At 31.0% G+C, this 20,443-nt stretch overlaps 1 protein-coding gene across 1 annotated transcript; it reads left to right on the plus strand.

Moving 5' to 3' along the window:
- Positions 1 to 12,104: 12,104 nt before the first annotated feature.
- Positions 12,105 to 16,889, plus strand: LOC114389381 (calcium uniporter protein 2, mitochondrial-like). The gene is made up of 2 exons (XM_028350044.1): positions 12,105 to 12,748; positions 15,839 to 16,889. Exons 1-2 carry the CDS (start codon positions 12,119 to 12,121, stop codon positions 16,310 to 16,312), a joined length of 1,104 nt encoding a protein of 367 aa, XP_028205845.1. The 5' UTR covers positions 12,105 to 12,118; the 3' UTR covers positions 16,313 to 16,889.
- The last annotated feature ends 3,554 nt before the right edge of the window (positions 16,890 to 20,443 follow it).

Genomic DNA, 20,443 nt, shown 5'->3' on the forward strand with positions numbered 1-20,443 from the left:
CCAATCTTTAATACAAATGTTTTAATTTTATTGGGCCACATAGGATAGGGTTGTGTATCCCCATTTTTAGTTGGGGTTACTTAGACAAAGCCTCTTTATTATTAAAAAAGAAAAAAATATTAATATTCTTAACTTTCCTGCTAAATTTTGATTAATTTCGAAAGGACACATTCTTCAAGTGATTTATTCATTTTGAACTTTATATTGATTTCTTCACACCTTGATCCCTTTTTAGCCCATGCTTGTATCACACGTCTACGTCATAATCTCCTTCGTCGAAAAGATTCATCCTCGAATCTATAGTCGTGCATGGGTGAAAATACCAGTGTGATGCAAACCATCTTATGGAGAATAAGGGCTAATAAAGGCACAATGAAGCATTAACATCGAACTCCCATTAACCCGTATAGGTTCTTCATTAACATCCATAACAATGTCATCATTAGTGGCAATAATAAGTCCAATATCGACATCAAAACCAAGCATATCGACCTTGAATCCCACTTCCCAACAATGATCATCGAGTTATTTATTAACATCATCAACCTCAACATCAATGTTGTAAATAGGTTCAATGTTGATATCAAAGCCCGAAATATCAACCTCAAATTCGACTTCCCAATAACAATCTGATTGAGGGAGAACGTCAAAGGGATATTTGTCAATGTCAAAATCATTATCATCCATGACTAGATGATTGTCGTCATCCTAGATTGGAGGATCATTGTCCAAGACTAGACAAACATGGTGTAGTGGTTGTGGTTGAAGAGCACCCAATTGTTGTGTCAAGTGGGCCACCTTCAATTGCAACCGTGTGATCTCGATCCATTGAATTATGTTCTCCAAGTTAGCATGAGTAGCACATCTCCTTGGTGACATTGTGCCCAAAGATATTAATTCATAAGAATACCAAGGTTAACTGGTTGATTTGTAAGAATGCCAAGAGATTGAGATAAGATTCAATTATTTGTTGATTCAATAGAATATCAAGGGTTGAGAAAATGATAAAACCTCAGCTTTATTTCAATAATAATCTTCTTCTACATAGGTCTATTATATGAATCTATAAGAAAAGAAAAGATAAATCCTAATATCACTAATTAATATATTTTTATATATTCCTAAATTAATGCTATAAATATGATAAAGATATATATGATATCTTTATTAAAAAGGAAAAACATAATATATTAATATTCTTAATTTTTTTACTAAATCTTAATTAATTCAAAAAGGATACATTCTTCAAGTGATTTTTTATTTTGAGCTCTACATCAATCTCTTAGGACATTGAATTTAGATATTAGAGCCTGACATCTTTCACACCTTAATCCTTTTATAGCACATGGTTGTGTCATACTTCTATATGGGTATTTTCTATTCAATACCAATTTATTTCATATTCAAACTTAGGATTTAAATTTTAAATTGATTAAGAGATATAAATGACTATCACTTATACCAACCATTGTGGTGCATAGATTAGAACCATTACTCCTTGGGAATTTCTTTCGTACCTTCCTAAATTCCTCTTCCTCTTTCTCTCAACTATATATGTGAATATGTCTGAACCCGTCGATTATGTACGTGGTGAAGTTAACACCAAATGGAGCTGCATGGAGTGCAAAGCAATTGACATAACAAAGGCATGCATGTCAGCGTGTGTTATTTTAACGATTTATTTAGAGAATAAATTTTAAAATCGTAGTTATTGATTGACAAATACGCGTTCCGTAACGCTAACAGACTATTATAACAAATTATTTAATTAATGATTTTAAGTCCTTATAGTATTCTGTAACGCTAATAGTCAAATACGCGTTCATAATCCTATATTAAAATGTTATAGGAGGGAGGGGGACCAATCTTATTTTGGTTGAAAATGGATTTGCTGCGAGAAAAACGTAAGACACATGGAACGAATGTAAAAAATTAATCAATTTGCATGTTGACAAGTACGTTTTATCCTCCATCCCCATATTTCATTTCATTACACGTGAAAAATGAATGTGTGGAAGTATTGATAAGCTGCTTCGTTCTTTGGGAAAAACATTCACTATTATTTTTTTTCTTTAACACTTCCGTTTATCATGAAAAAAATCCTAAGTTCGACGGAAGACAAATAAAATATAATACAAAATTATGAAGAATTAAACTCCGATACTACCACAAATTAACTTTAAGTTTAACATATTAATCACTTTTGTTTAATCAATTAACTTATTTAATATTACATTTTGATTGTACTAATTAATATTATTTATTTTTCCAACTGGGACTTCATATATTGTTTTTCTTTTAGAAACAACCTCATTTATTGTTTTACCTTGGAATCAATTCCTCTCACCGTAAATAAGTTCTACTGAAAAAATTGTGATTAAAATCAGAGAGATATTATGGTGTCGCTAATAATTTTAGGGATTTTGATACTATTAGTTTTTTAACATGTCATTTCTTCATTAATTATTTTTTGTTTTTTCAAATTAGTCCATGATTATTATTTTTAAAATTTTAAAATTTTATTTTTTTAAATTAAAAAATATGATTAAAGATAATTTTAGAAGCCTGAACCCTAAAATCTTCTTAATTACTTTTAACACTTTTTATAAAAAAAATATTTTGGGATTTAAGTTTTAGGGTTTAAATTTTTTTATTGTTGTTTTTTTAAGCATATGTTTTATAAAAAATGTTGAAAATAATTAAAAAATTAGTATTTAGACTTCTAAAGTTATCTTTAATCATATTTTCTAATTAAAAAAAGTTACAATTTTAAAAATTTTAAAAATAATAATCAAGGACTAATTTAAAAAAAAAAACTATTAATGAGAATATGATATATAATTTGATTGGTTTAAAAATTAAGAATATCAATACTTTTCAAATTATTGGGACACTAAATATAAGTATACATCTTAGTTACGTTCAATAATTAAAATAGATAAACACAAAATAGATGAAATGACGAATGCCATTACGTAATTTTATCAAAATCATTTGTACTTAACTTTAAAATAGATGAACACTTAATAGATGAAATGACGAATGCCATTAAGATAACCACTAATGAATTATATTATTCATATAACATATTAACATTATCTCAGTTTTTTTCGGAAGACATATAACATTGTCTCATCTCTCTCTCTTAATCCTATCTCTCTTTCTCTTGTACAAAAACAAATGTAATTTCTTCTTACAGATATATTATACATCTATAATAACCTAACCTAATGTTTCACGTTATGCAGCCCGTCTAAAAGAGAGGCTTCATCATTCAGATCTGGCTGATTGATCTACAACTCCTATTTTGAATGTGTCGAAGGAAAATAACTAAAAATAATTCTTATTATGAAGAAAATGAATTAACAAATTCTTGCATATACAACACTTTTTTATTTTTTTTTTCGTTGTCTATGTATAGATTTTCTTAAATTTTTTAATTTTAGTGCGTGTGTTGGAGATTTACGTGTTTTCTGCTAATTAAAAAAAAGTATCATTTCCTGCATTAATCAATAGCTTAAGATCATTTGTTTAAATCAGATCATGCATGTAGTACAATACCTTGTTTTCAATATTTCCTTGTATAATTAATGCATGTACTCACGTCACGTCATTACCTAACACCTGGCAAAGCTATCTCCCAAGGATGTCAAACTATAAACTAGAAAAGAAATTAGAACAAGTAGAACATCTTAATTAGGAGACCAAACATACATTTCAACAATAAAAAGGAATGAATTATATATTCCTTTATATCTTGATACGTATTTAAATTACATTTTATGTCTTCGTATTTAAATATCTGCCACATTTACATTTATTTTAATAAAAAAATATTTTTGTAGGTAGTTTTTCTTATTATGTTCAGCTTATCCTGTTTAGTTAGTCTAGTGTATCCTGAAAAGGGACTTGAGTTACTCTAGTGTAAATTTGAAATATATTATTAATAAAAAAACAAATATTATTCAAACATTGTTTTAAAATATTTATTAAAAGTAATAGAATTTATAAATATTATATTTTGATAAAAAAATATCAAGTTTAAAATATGTTATAATTATATTATAATCTTTTATAAAATATTTAATGTTAATTGTGTGTCATTAATCTTTGATTTGATTTTTATATAAATTTTAAAATTTAAAAATGAAATAATGTATATAATTCAAGAAGGAATATTGAAGATAATTTTTCATATTATTTTAAAAGATAAAAGTTTGGAAACATATTATGAATTAATTTAAAAATATATATTTCTAATCTTTTATCTGTTAGAAACATATTGTCACACACATATATTATCGCATATTCTGATGTTATTTAATCCATAGGAAAACATGTATTATTTAAGAGAGTATTTAGCACACATCAAATATTTAGTAATATGAAAATTTATCACATATTATATATATATATATATATATATATATATATATATATATATATATATATATATATATATATATATCATACCTTACTCTATTTTTATCTTAATTTTCAATCCAATGATCAATAGGAAATGATAATGTAATTTAAATACAAGGACGACTATGATTTACTGAAAAAACAATTATTTAAAAAAAATCAACTTTTGTGATGGCTATGGCTGCATAGAGTCGCCCAATGCCTCTTATTTTAAGAACAAATAACACATGGATGAAGGTGAATTACTAGCGATAAGTTCCTGCATCAATGTCAACGCCCTACTGATTGCAAGCCAACTGGTTGGTCTCTCTTTCCCTACTGGCAAAGCATCTATTATTACATGTACAAAAAGCATTTATTATTGCCAACATTTATCATGGTCTTGTTTCACTGTGTAAATAAATGTAATTGAGGTGCCATTGCATGTATATAACTTGAATTTTATTAAAAGGAACTGTTCAAAGTTTTAAGCCACAATCTTCAATAGAAGTAAAATACATGGGACAATGCAACTAGCTAGGAGTCAAGTACAACACTCTTCCCCTTGCCTAGCACAGGCCCAATAAATAATTCATATTTGAGAGAATATTACAAACAAACCTTGAATGACAGCGGATAATTAAATCCCTCAACAACCGTAGAGATGATAAAACTAATATTCCAACATGCTGTAATCAGAGGACGATAATGATACAGAATATATGCTATAGAACTATAGTGTATTAGTTATCAAAAAAGAAGAAAAAAAAATGTACGGTCACAAATATTGGTGCAGCATTTTAAGATATGCATGGCAAGTTCCTGTTCTATCTTTAATTTCCCTATAGGTTCCTTACGTTCCCATATCGGCTTCACTTTTTTCAGTTTTTTGGTGTTGATCATGGTCCCATAGAAACTAATAACCCATCATGTGATGCAAGCAAGGTTTCGATTCCATGAACTTTTCTTTCAATATCTGTCTTGAAATATGATGAAACAATCGTGTGTATCAACTTATGTTGAATTATGCCAACTTAATCTATTTAAATTTTAAATATACAATTACATTAAATATTTAAAAAAATAATTTCATTGGTTATAATAATCTAATCCGAGTGGAATAAAATTATTTTCAATAAATAATACTTGTTATCTAGAAAAAAGAAACAAAATTACAAAACAGTACACTTGTACTTCATCTGCTTCATTATTTTGACAAATTTCATCAACCCAACAATTAGATTCTGGTCTTCCTCAATAGTCACAGGGTACATATATCAATCTTACAAATTAAACTTTCTTCCCGCCCATAATGAAACACTAAATTCGCTAATCTAACTTTCTGATGACTAAATCGACCTTCGTACAAATTTAATTTGTCCGATTGCTAATCAACGAAATCTTTATTTTCCTTCCATACATAAAACTGATAAAAGCTACTAAGTGTTTTCTCTTTATGGCAATGATTGGGGAGTGAACAATATGCATTAGTTATGAGAATAGTCACCACTAAGGTCTGTGTCCGCTGTTATTGATAGACTCGTTCGGTTCATTGTCTTTGCATTAGTTTTATTTTTGCCTTTTAAAAAAAATTAAAATTAGAAGAAGACTCGTGCAGCAAAAAATATCACCAACTTCAACAAGAATTAATAGTAGAATTTTTCCATTCTTTTTTTCATTTAGTAAAACATAAAGGTGTCGTATATATTTTTGACATTTTGTTTTCGTACCGTCCTATTTTTTACTTTCGCCGCGCATGTGTTACACGGTGAATTGTACATGATAGAAAGAAAAATTATCTTTTATTTTTCTTTTTAGGGTGTATCCAGTCACCCTTCGGGAAGAGAAGATTAAAGGGAAAGATAAGAAAAGGAAAAAAAACGCAATCAATATTAGAAATGGTTGGAAAACATGCAATAGGAGGAATAAAAATGTGTAAAGTAAAAATAAACGAGTATTTCATATATTATTAATGTAATTTTGGAAAGAGTTTATCAGCTGTCATCCAATTATAATTTATAATTGGTATGATTTTTCAGTAATTATTTATAAGAGTAAATAAACTTACTATAATGATTGATAATTTACTAATAATATAAAATTATTTTACACGATTAATTAATACGCAATTTTTTAAATTATAATACCATTAAATAATGTGAAATTAATCATTTTAAATGTCATTTAAAATAGATTCTATTTAAAATAAAATTTTTCATACAATAATTATGATTTTATAATTTGCTTTGGTTAGGTCTCTACTTTTGACTTACCTTTGCTAATTTTAATACATATGTTTTGCTTTAAAAAAATATTCTATAACAGCATAAATAACATTTAAAATATAACAATTATGATTGAAATAGTTAATATAAACTATATTTATACTGTTAGTAACTAAATTTAATTGAAATAATTTTGTAGTGTAAAAACATTTTATATTATTATTTAATTATGAATTGTTATATATTATACTTAATTATTATTATTTTTATAATAATAATTTTAAAATAATTTTTAATTAGTTAATAGTATGAAATTAATAATCTTAATTATGTCTTTAGTATCTCAAATTAGGAATATGCTATTTTTAGTCCTTCAACTAAAATTTGTATTTTTTAATTTTTAAATTAATAAAATGTTGTTTTAGTCCTTTGGCAATTGACTGGATTTGAGCAACTGACAAATACAAAAATTTATTTAAAGAGAAGGACTAAAAGATAAATTTTTGTATTTGAGGAACTAAAAGATATAAAAAAAATGGAGACAAAAATCTTTGCATAGGTCAGAATATTGAACTTTAAATATTTTAAAAGAAACAAACCCCTAATTTAAGAGACAAAAACATAATTAAGCCAAATTAATAATATCAAAATTAAATTATTTCATTAAACTTGTGGGTGGAAAATAATTGATCCATTTTGTTGCTGAAAACTCCAACATCAATACTCGAACTGATTTAATTTCTACACTCATCGGTTGTCATACCTGCATACATTTCTCATCTTTGAGATACTTTCTTACAAGTTACAAGCTTCTTCTTCTTCTTTTTTACAGAAACAAGTTACAAGCTTAACATGTTAATTTAACACAAGTTATTTTTATTTTCTTAAATTCTGAATTATTTGAGAATTTAAGAAAATAAAAATAACTTGTGTTAAATTAACATGGCGAGTTTGAATTATGCAGTTGATGATTTTCTATGTATTATACGTAGCTAATATGCATGCAATTTCGTGGGTTTTTCATTTTTATGCATAATTACTTTGTCAAGTCACTTTCATGTATGCTTCTTACCTGATTTTGTTTATTGAAATATGATGAAGGAAAGAGACATATATACTCAATAAACAAGGTCGATCATTCACATGAATTCCCTACCCTGCGGAGATTGTCGATCTGTTTATTTTATTGGCTATAATCATAACTAGCAATATCAAGGTGAATTCTCCATCCGATAATTTTCTCTATTCGAACATATGCCAAGAGTTTTAGCCATTCATATCACCTTTATTGCTTCTCAAATATGTGAAAGATTTTAATGCGAGTGATGAGCTCAACATATATCCCGATGAAGATATATTTTGAGTTACTGAAAGGCAATCAATATTACTATCGTAAGGAAGAATGAAATAAATAAATTTCTTTTGAAATGTTACTGAATGCAGTTTTTGGCAAATAGCTTGACAGATTTTGATCTTATTCAGTAGTAGGATCATGTCAAAGAGCTAAGAGGTTAAGATGTTATACATATCAAAATAGTATAGTTTTTTTTCTAGATTTTGTGGAAGTGATCAAATAGCTAGATTATTGTTAGCCATTACCTTTCATCTTAAATAACTTGTTTCAAGATTTTATCTTCTAGATCTACTACTATCTAGATCATTTCTATTGTTATATTTCTAAAGGAGTCTTTACGTCTATCCAATTAATTTTGTACTCTATATATTTCACTCTACCTATTACACATGGATGTCTGTAACATAATTTAAAATATCAACACTTAAAAAAATGCGGTAAGAGTAAGAACCACACTAAGATTTTGTAGTTATAAATTATTACGCGAAGATTTAATATTTTAATATAAAAATTCTCATTATTATAATGAACAAAAATCTTATTGTCATAGTTATAAACTCACAAGTTAACTCATTTACTCATTTAAGTTTATAAGTCTAGATGTCAGGTGCGGGTTAATTTGGAATCAAATTCGGATTGAGTCAAGCAAACTCAAACTGACTCATGAGTTTGGGATCGAATTGATGGGTTTACTCATTCAATTTTTTTATCCAAAGAGTACATCATTTGGGTTGTATTTTGTACATTTATGGTTATGCCTCCTTCGATATATTTTGCACTCGTGCCTCTTTTTATTTTAACCTTTGATCTAAATTGCTTATTTCTTCAATCTGATAGGGGTTTTTTGATACCTCAACTGCAAACTACATTCCTTATCTACATTGTGGATCCATTTGAAGGGGACGTCATTTCTTTTTATGAGAGAAGAAGGAGGAGGAGGAAGGTGATTGAAGACTAATGCATGAAAGAGAAACAAAATTTAGGGTTGTTCAAGTCAATGGGTATGGGATTATTGGACTTTATTCAAAATTGGCTCACTATTTATAAGTAAAAAGTGTATAATTAAATAGAATTAGTACATGATAAGAATAAAATAAATAATTATAAATGATAAATATTACTTCATAGATAAAATATATAACACATAATACTGTATAAATATACAAAAATATAGTAATTAAATAGAATAGTATATTAATAATATTAAAATGAAATAACTAAATAAAATAATAATAAACAAAATTAAAGCATAATATATGATATAATATATTAAAAATAATAGCAATAAAAATATAATAAACTAAATAATAATAATAATTAAATAAAACAGAATATATAATATAACTATTTAAACAAATAGGTAGAATTATTATGTTTTTATAGGTATTTTAATATTTTTGAATATAAAGTAAACTCTTATGAGTTTACAAGTCAAGTTTATGAGACTCCTACGAGTCTCCGTACACTTAATTTGATAACCTTACCTATTGTAACAAAATAACTCACCATATATTAAATTCATCAACAAATTACCAACAATTACTTATCCCTCTATAAAAACTTTGTTGATAAATTTTATCAACAATCCCAAAAAACCCTCAATAATATAGTGGACTAAATCCATAGTCATTCGAGTATAATAGGATGGATTCTATCATTAGTAATTTGACATTTGATAATACCAAAGAAAAAGTCATTGGTAATTTATGAATAAAAGTACATTATGGAAGAATCTATAAATTTTAGTGAGTTAAATCATTTATATTAAAGTCGGTTTTATCCCCTATAAGAAATTCACTATAATATAGAGGTTTGGTGCTAAGCATGGGAGAATCAATGCTAAGTGCTACACATTCTTGATCTTTAACATGTGAATTGAGCTTAGCTTTATGCTAGTTTCAACGAGGGTTTCAATTCTTCTTTGTAGTCTAGACAAAACATAATTAAAATTAGTAAAATTTTAAAGGATCAATAACATTAAACCTAAAATGATTAATTACTTGCATTGTTAACCTAAAAAGGATTAAATCAAAGCCTTAAATGAGAAGATAAGTGATTACATATGTACCAAAAAGGTAGGCATACATGACACTTATCAAAACCCCCCAAATTCAGAGTTGCGCTGATCCTCAAACAAAAATAAATCTAAACTAACTAAACCTAAAACTTAAAAGAACACTAAACACTTACAACTAGTGATAGTTTTGAAATCATTCACACCTTAGGGATGATGCAATCCAACATTTCATTCACTACTTTTCTTTTTCTCACATCTTTAGATAAATTGAACACAATGGATTTCTAATTTTGTACAGCATAACTAAACATCATTTTTTTACAAAAATGCTATACCTACCTTTGCTTCATTTTTCATTTTTGTTTTCATGATCATTTTTTGTATACATTGATGATAAAAACAAGCATTGACCACAAAGGTAACAAAATATGGAAATAGTCACAACTCAAGTACCCACAATTTCATTCTTTACAGGATTGAAACCAAAAAAATAAGCAATCAACAGAGAGATCACAACCCACGTATTCAAATATGTTTTGTCTATTAAGTTTTTCCTTTAGAGTTTTGTTTCCTTAGGCGTGATTCAACTTCATTTCGACCCTCCAAGTGTTATGTGGATGGTTTTGGAGCATTCATTGATTATTTCCTAGCTAAGTGCAAATCTAACCATAACTTTAAGGAGAAATTAGGCTATATTCAACCCATACCAAGGCAAAAGATACAAATAAAGGGACATAGATTGTAAGGTTGATTCATGGTCGATCTTGTATTGAACAACACAGTGGAATACCTTGCTCGAAGAGTACACAAACCTCTGACATCAAGCTGAAGATGTGTAAAAATACTTAAATAAACGAATGATGTAATCACATATTAAGCTCAAAGGATATCGATCATGTATCAAATAATGTGGTCAAATAGCAAACTTAAAGAATAAAGAGTCCTTAAACCCAAAAAACCAGAAGAGGTTTACAAAGATTAATAATCGGGATGTTGAGCTTGTTGGGTAGAAATTTTATTAATTTTCAAAACAAATTAAAAATATAAAATTTAACATTTACGAAACATGCTAAAACTACATGATTTTCAATTGACGCAACACTCTACAACTCCAACTCCAGATATCTGAAGTCCGAATTCTGCAATATAATTAATAATAATCAGCTACACGTACAAGTGAACAAATACCAACTAATTAGCATGGCCTAAGCTAAGTAAGACCCCAACACGTTTGCGTGGACGCAACCGCTAATTGTTTACGGGTCTCTCCTTCTCACCCTCCACCCTCCACCCTCCCATGTAAACCATGCCTAGCTATTGCCTCTTTATCTTTCCCATTCTATTGGATCAGATGAAGATGCCATCCTCTCTCTCTCTTTCTTTTTTCTTTACCAAAAATAAAATAGAGTAATAATACATAAATTTTTATTTATTTTAAATATTTCACTAACTTCTATGAAACATTTTTTAATAATATATCCCTTGTCTCGTTAATTTGCTCGCGCATCATGTCCAAACCTATAAAACACTGACACGAACATCGGACACAACACGGATATGTAGACATTTGTAATGTTCAAAATATAGAACGTAATACGAATGTCATGTCAGTATTGGATATTGACACGGACACATGTCGAACACAACAAGAAATAAGAGACTGGAATGTCCATGCTTTATAGTTCCAGACTCAAACCCAGTCAGCATCCTCATTCCTCACCCAGCCACCACGAACCAACCCATAAGGCATAAGCTAACCCATTTCATATTATTATTATTATAATTCAAAAAACGATCTCACGGTTGAAATTCGCAATCGACCTAGTCTTCACTCCTCATCCTAACACGTGTACACCACTCACTGCTCGTGTTCAATTTCAATTTATCGCCCCCGAATACTCGCGTCCCATTCCTAACTCAACCACATGATGATGTCACAAATACTACTAGTAAGTTCCAGGTTCTGACATTATTCTTCTTCTCTTGTTCAAAATCTCACCGACGATATCGCGTCCAATTTATCGCGTCTTTTTTTTCACCAACGTTATATCTTTTGATCAGTCATTTCCAACATGCCAAATAATACACAAAAACAGAAAAAAAAAAAAAAAAAAAAAAATGAGTTCCTTCCGTTCTTATGGGGCACCTATAAATAAACTTCCCCCAGCACCTCTTTCACTTCAATTCATCAAAAAAAGACACCATTTTCTCCTCTCTCTCTCTATATTCAATTCAATTATGGCGTTTAAGAAAACCCTAGCCCAGCGGCTTCTCAACATCACCAAAATCTCCAATTACCGCATTTCCTCCTCCGAAGTTCGTTCTCCGAACCCGACAAAAGCCGACATTGCTCCGGACCCCGGAGACAACCGCAGGTTCCTCCACAAGAGGACCGCCGTGTTCCCGCCGGAGCTCCGTCCGCCACCACCGGCCGGCAGCCTCCTCCAGAGGCTCCGGGAAATGGACATTTCGAAGAGCAGGATCCGGCTCGACGGCCTCGCTCCGCCGGAGACAGATCAACTAGTGGCGCCGGAACACGTGAGGAAGGTGATCAGAGCGGTGCAAATCGAAACGGTGAAATCGAAGCTGAGAAAAGTTCCGCAGAGTTGCGTAAGTTATTCAGAGTTCATTCGAATGTGCAGCGAGAATTGCTCCGATCAGGAGCAAGCGATGAGCGTTGCGAAGATCCTCGACGATTCCGCGTCGGTTATCATCATCGGAGACGTCGTGTTCCTCAGACCCGAACAGGTTAATTTCTTTTCCTCTTTTTTTATTTATTTAAAAATTTAATTTCTTTTACTAGTTTTTTTTTTTTTTTTACAATATTATAGGAACGACATATTCATGGGGAACGATAATGACCAATCTTTATGGAAATGTCTGGGTTGGTGATATTTTTAATAGGATTCTTTTTTTCATCTCTCGAATCTAAGACTTTAGTGGACTAAGATTAGTGACATTCGGACCAATAACATTGGGTTTCTGTCTGGTCTGGCTTTCTAGGGAACGGCGTATATATTTTAATTAAATTTAATTTAAGTTTAGGGAGCGTTTGTTTTGGAGAAGGCCAAGGACTGATAAGGTTTTGTGATGATTTGTTTGTTTTGTGTTTTTTCAGACAGGAAAATGAAAGTTTGTTGTTTGCAAACGTGAAAAGGATTCTCTACGTTTGAGATGGTAAATTTCGGGGCTTTTTAACCGACCCGCAACCAAAAAGCCCTTCTTGTGCTTTCATCCCACACCCTTTTTATCCTCCTGGGGATTTTTTTATTTATTTAAAAACAATTGCCCTTTTATTCTGTGATACAGAGAACACGGTTTTGGTTTTCTATTTGGATTCTCTAAAATTTATAATTTGGATACAAATTACTCAAATAATTTTATATCTAAACTATGATTTGAAGATTTTCTAATTGGCCTAATTGATCTTATTGGCATCCAATCCCTTTCAAAGAGAGGATTTTTAGCTTATTGATTGAGAACTCCTTAGTAAAAAATCATTTTTATACAAAAAAAATATTTAGTATTATTATTACTATTATTATTGAATATTTAATATTTATTATTAAAGTTAATTATGCATTATATTTTTAAAAGTATTTTGTAGATGCCCGTTTTTATTTAAATAAATTACAGCACCTCTTATTTAAATATTTTCCTGAGATATATTTTTCTTTTCTATTTTATATTTTTTAAATTAAAATTTGGTGGAAGAGATGACAGACTGGCAGGATAAAATGAAGTCAGAACAATAATTTAATTTTATGATTAAAGTAATTAAATATTTTGTCTTTCCTATTGTCATCTTAAAAATGTTAAATAATTATAAGAATAAATGCAATAATAATTGCTGGACAGGAAATAAAAAAATAATTGTTGAACACCAAAACAAAATATTTATTAGTAGGTTATATAATAATATGGTATAGGTTCCCTGAATATCAATAATGATAATAAATATTGATAAAAAAATTCATAATAATAAATTATTTAATAACTCATTTTCAGTACCTTCATATATGATAAGGATGAATACTAGAGTAATTTCCTTTGCACAGCTTGAGGTTTTGTTCTGAGATGTGCTTTATGTTATTAACCTTAATTTGGACTTTCTTTTGAAAACATATTAAAAATATTATTTTTTAAAGCGTGTTTTAAAACATTTGATTTCATTGTAAATTTTTCAAACACAAAATAGTTTGTTAATATAAAAACTAAATACTTACAGAAGATTAAGTATTAACTGTGTGATAAAAATGCTATTAAGTATTATCTGAGTTTGTATAGTTCTAAGTCTCTGTAAAAAAGAAAAAAGAAAAGAAGTCCCTATTAATCATAATATTTGGAGGAACGGTGGATTATGGGGATTGGAAAGCAATGCTTTGGCGGTGCAAGTGGGTAGGCAGCTATTTTCATAGCTTTAGGAAATTTGGGATGTTTACAGTGATACAAATCAATTTATTCCATAAAAAATAGTATAACATAAAAATCAAACTTATGGTTACATTAGGATAAAAAATAATATGCATTATGCTATTAAGTATTTAAGTATAAGATTTGTGTTGTCATGGTTCATTGTCTTTTGTGTCAATAAGTACGTGAACAGAGGATTGTGGAGAAAGAAAGTCCGGCTTATTTCACGGTGCAAGTGGGTAGGCAGCGTTTCATAGAAATCTGGGAAGTTGACAAACAAATCAACCTATCATCAGGAAAAAAGGACAATACAAAAGTAACACTTTAAATTATTAAATAATACTTTAATTAAAATGTTATTAGATATTTTTTAACAAGTTGATAAAAGTTTTTGAGATAGGACAAACTTTAGACGTCATGATCTTCAACCCATTTTTCCTGAGATCGCAAATCTTACATTTGTCTTTGAAAAACTGATTTAATCATATTAATGCTTATCATAACCTTTTTTTTTTGTACAATACTAATCTCATTGGTAATTTTCATATTAGTGAGATAAAATTTAATTACAACTCTAGCATAAATTCTGCCCTTTAGATATATCATTGAGCAACACGTAATATTCTCATTAAATATTTTAATTTTTACTCTAACTTTCTAATTATTATCACAAGTCTTGTTCTCTATTAAAATAAGAAAAAAAAAGTCATATATTAAGTGTAAAATAATCTATTATCAAAATTAAGTTTATTACAGTCATTTTTTATTATAGGATAGTACAAACTAATATATAATGATTAAACTCTTAAAAGAATTATTAAAATATTATTAAAATTTAGGACAACTATATATGATTTAATGGTTATAAATATGGTTTTTTTGTTCAGAAGTTGTAAATATTGTTTTATGTTCATCAAGTATCGTCCTTGTAGCGTAAAGACAAATTACTTTTGGGTTAGTTAGTGGTTAATCAGCGTGAGTTGGGTTTAGCAAAATGCTAATTCCTCACAATAAATCACGGTTAGGATCTTTGTTAGAATTTAGTCTCGAACATAATTATCTTACAAGAGAGGATACATATGAGAACTAAACAAAAAGGTTGGGTAGTGGCTATTATCTTTTGGGTGACAAGGAATATGCCACTTCAATTATTAGTTATCGTATCTTTCGGAACACTTCAATCGAATATGCCCTGGTCCATTTCCTAGAGTATTGAAACTCGTAAAAGAATTCTCTACATTTACTACACCGTTTCGGGTCAAAAACCTATTTTCTCCACATTTCTCCCGTGAAATTCATGTTCATAAAAAATAGGCCTTGTTGAAAGAGTAATGTTAAGTTTTTTTTTTCCTCTATTAATTTTGATCCTAAACATGTTCACTTATTGAGCAAATTTTTACCCAAACTCTCAAATTTGTGACACAGGTAGCACAAACCATTCAATCTCTTCTCACTGTGCCAGAACCCAAGATGCATGAATCAGTAAGAAAAGAACTAGAAGAATTGGAGAAGGAAAAAGCAACAATCGACAACAAAGCAAACACAATGGTTCGACGTGAGCTTTGGGCTGGGTTGGGCTTCCTCGTGGTGCAAACAGCAGCATTCATGAGGCTCACATTTTGGGAACTATCTTGGGACGTGATGGAACCAATTTGCTTCTACGTGACCTCAATGTACTTCATGGCTGGCTACGCGTTCTTCCTTAGGACCTCCAAAGAGCCTTGCTTTGAAGGCTTCTACCAAAGCCGCTTCAGCAGCAAGCAAAAACGCCTAATGAAACTTCACAATTTTGACATTGAAAGGTATAATGAACTCTGGGCTAAGGCACCACCACCATCGGCTCCCTCTTCATCCATTATTGATCCCTACCAATTGGACCAATTCCACAAAAAATTGTAGTGATTATAGAATACTATAATTGCACAAATATCACCCACCAAATTATGGGCAACCATCATCCACCTTTTTTTTAACATCATAGTCATCACCAAAATCCATAGAGAGAAAAAAAAATTATATAAAAAAAAGAGAGATAGAGACAAAAAAAAAACGTTATGATTAAAGTGAGTGTTAGCATTAGGCGCGGCTTGGTGTCCAATATATGCAGAGTGATATATCAATTTTTTCTTTACCCTCCTTAATTTCACCCTTTTAAAACAAAATAATATTACATAAACATTTTCAACGTAATGGACGTCAATTTTAATGTGTCGTGGAAGAAAAAAGAAGATCGATTTTCAAGAAAATGAACGCCAAATCGTATGCCTTGCTCAACTACTTTGATTTAACCATAAAGCATGGTCAAACTTTACTGTTCAAGCCTACTTTGATGAACAAGATGTTGGAGCAAGGAAGAGAGAAAGGTGAAGAGAGAAAATGAGAAAGTTGTTGCACTAAGTTGTACACAGGTGCATGAGAGAACATAAGAATAATAGAGCCTTTTTCTTTAATGGAAAATTAATTCTCTTTGTTTATTCAACCACCCACTCTGTATTTATACAATATAAGAGTACTTATTTATATGTACTCAACAATCCACAATTTCATTAACCCCTAATTACATTTATGAATTATTCCTAACACCCCCGATGATTCAAAATGTAATACTCCAACAACAAACAATAACAGAGCTGGAATTACTTAATCAATCCTAAAGCTCTAGAATATTCATCATCATTCTCAGCTCCTTGAATTTGTCTATCTTCAAGGCTTTTGTGAAGATATTTGCCAACTGAATTTTTGTCTTGTAGAGAACCAACTTGATTTTTCTTTTAGTTACTTGATCTCTTAGGAAATGAAACTTAGTTTCAATGTGCTTAGAGTGACCAGGAGAGACTGGATTTTTAGCAAGGTCAATTGCTGACTTGTTGTCAACCAGTAACTTTATAGCATCAGTAGTAACTACTCCCAATTCTTCTAGTAATGAGGACAACCAACAAGCTTGACATGCTGCTGAACAAGCAGCTATATACTCTGCTTCACAAGTAGAGAGTGCAACAACATCCTATTTTTTAGAGCACCAGGAGATGGGAGCACCTCCAAACAAGAAAACATGCCTCATTATGCTTTTTTTGACAAGAACATCTCCACCTCAGTCTGAGTCTGAATAATCCACAAGTTGTGGCTCAACCTTCTCTTTATGATGTGGAAATAGAACACCAAAGTCTAGTGTGCCTCTCCACACTAAAAGTGATTTGTAGTCTGGAATGACAAATGAATCTGAGACTCCCAACAATTTGCCTATACAAGGTACAATCCATTGCAGGTTCAGCTTCACATTTACCCAATTTGCAACTCATTTCAGCTGGTGTTTTAGAGGGGTTACAATCTAGCATCTTGAATTTCTTTAGTACTTCCAACAAGTACTTCCTATGATGCATAAACAGACCACAATCATGCTTATGAAATTCTAAGCCTAGGAAATATGACAAGACACCAAGGTCAGTCATCTCAAACTCTCCCTTAAGGCTTTCCTTCAATGCTTCAATTTCTAATGCACTACTCCCTGTGATGAGTAGGTCATCAACATATAGACAAATGTAGAGATCCCCAGCTTTCTGACTCAATTGCTTTACATACATACCATGCTCAACACTGCATTTATGAAATCCTGTCTTGGCTAAGAAGGAATCAATCCTCCTATTCCAAGCCCTAGGAGCCTATTTTAGGCCATACAAGGCTTTCTTCAATCTCAGTACCTTATCCTCACTCCCTTTATTTATGAAACCAGGGGGTTGTGTAACAAAAACTTCTTCTTCTAAGGGGCCATTAAGGAATGTTGATTTTACATCAAGTTGCCACAATATTCATCCTTTCCAACTAGCTAAGGCAACTAGTAATTTGACTGTTTCAAGTCTAGCAACTGGGGCAAAGACCTCTGAGTAATCCAGTCCTTCCTTCTGCATGAAGCCCTTGGCGACAAGTCTGGCCTTATGCTTAGCTATAGTACCATCAAGCTTCAATTTTAATTTGAAAATCCATTTGACAACTATTGGAGTTTTCTCTGCTGGGAGTGACACCAACTCCCAGGTATTATTTTTCTCTATTGACTTGATTTCTTCTAACATAGCATCCCTCCAAACACTGCTTGTGATAGCTTCTTCAAAGCTCACTGGTTCTGTATCAGCTAGTAATGCCATGTGTTGAACCAAATCTCCATCCTTTGAGATTGCATTATCTGGATATACTTCAAAATCTCTTAGTCTAGCTGGTAGATTCCTTTGTCTTTGAGGTCTGGCTTCATCAATCTGGAATTCCTCAGTACCATTGATTATATCACAAACATTCTCAATTGTGTTTTCATCTTCCCATTCAAACTGTAAACTACTGAAAGAGGTGAGCCTTTCTTAAGATTTTTCCCAGTTCCATGCTTGTGTCTCATCAAAGTGAACATCTCTGTTGAACACTACTTCACTCTTCTTAGGATTATATAATTTGTAGGATCCAGTAGAATTATACCCTATAAATATCATAGCTTCACTTTTGTCATCCAATTTCTTTCTCTTCTGATCTGGTATGTGCCTATAACACAATGATCCAAAGATCCTAAAGTGCCTCACAGAGGGTTTTACTCTAGACCATGCTTCCTCAGGTACCTTTCCATCAAGTTTTTTTGTAGGACACCTATTTAAAACATACACTGCAGTTGTGGCTGCTTCAACCTAGAAACTGTCTGATAACTTCTTACTTTTGAGCATGCTTCTTATCATGTTTAAAATGGTTATGTTCATTCTTTCTGCAATTCCATTGTGTTGTGGTGTGTATGGGGCAGTGACCTCATGCACAATGCCTTGGTCCTTGCAAAAATCCTCAATCTCTTTTGAGGTAAATTCTCCACCCCCATCAGTTCTGAATATCTTGATGCATTTACCAGACTGTTTTTCTACCAGTGCTTTGAAGTTTTTGAACACTAAAAATACCTCACTTTTGAGTTGTATTGAATAGATCCATATCTTTCTACTTAGATCATCAATGAATGTCACAAAGTATTTGCTCCCTCCCAGTGATGGGGCATCAAAGGGGCCACATACATCAGAGTATACAATGTGGAGTAAGTCATTAGCTCTAGATAGTGTGAAATTACTGAAAGAGTTTCTAGGTTGCTTACTGATTAAGCAACTATCACAGACTTTACTAGGAATCTGGATTGCAGGTAACCCTAGAACCATCTCCTTATCTAAGCATGCTAAAATCCCTGAAATTTAAATGCCCTAGCCTCAAATGCCATAGCCAAGTATCTTCAGCTAGGATTTCAGCAGTCATACACTGAGATTCTAGATTTCTGAGGCTTACCTGGAATGTTCTGTTAGATGCCATTTTTGTTCTTATCACCAGTTTCTCAGTTACTGGCTCAAAAATTGCAAGGTATCCATTGTGTATGTCAATTTGACCTAAGCTGATGAGGTTGCTCTTCATGTTGGGCACATAGAGACATTCTGATAGTATAGCACTATTTCCATCATCTCTTTTAATCAGAACTTCACCAATTCCCTCTGCTTAGATTACCTTGTAGTCAGCAAACCTCACAGTGCTCTTCTTGGTTTCATCAAGATTCACAAACCAATTCTTGTGTCCTGTCATGTGACTCGAGCTTCCTGAGTCAATGTACCATCTTTCATCATCTCTGGGATTATGATTTGTGACCATCATGAGCATAAAAGGTTTTTCCTTTAAATTTGTCTCAATACCTTCCTTAGCTAGGTGTGTTTCCTTATGATGCTTCCCACGATTGTCATTTTGAGCTGGGGGTGTTGTGCATTCAGTGGAGAAATGTCCTATCTTGTTGCAATTGAAACATTTGAGATTCTTGCTATTAACCATTTTCCTTCCTCCACGCCATTTACTGGAAGTTCCCCTTTTATTTGAGCTTTCTGGTCAATCTTGATCACTTCTTTCTTGATCTTGAGAGAAATTCTGGGAATTTTTTAAGCCACCACCTTTCTGGTCTTTTCCCCTACCTTGATTCCTGAAACTGGATCTTCCTCCATAACCACCTTTCTTGGAGACCGTAGCTTGTAGAACCTGGTCACC

This window comes from Glycine soja, chromosome 16, assembly GCF_004193775.1.
Source record: "Glycine soja cultivar W05 chromosome 16, ASM419377v2, whole genome shotgun sequence".
In the NCBI taxonomy this organism is placed as follows: Eukaryota; Viridiplantae; Streptophyta; class Magnoliopsida; order Fabales; family Fabaceae; genus Glycine; species Glycine soja.

Excerpts from the sequence above, each read along its gene's own strand:
- LOC114389381 (XM_028350044.1), top strand. The coding sequence starts at position 12,119 with ATGAGTTCCTTCCGTTCTTATGGGGCACCTATAAATAAACTTCCCCCA. Across the intron at positions 12,749-15,838 it reads TGTTCCTCAGACCCGAACAG|GTAGCACAAACCATTCAATC; the intron begins GTTAATTTCTTT and ends TTTGTGACACAG.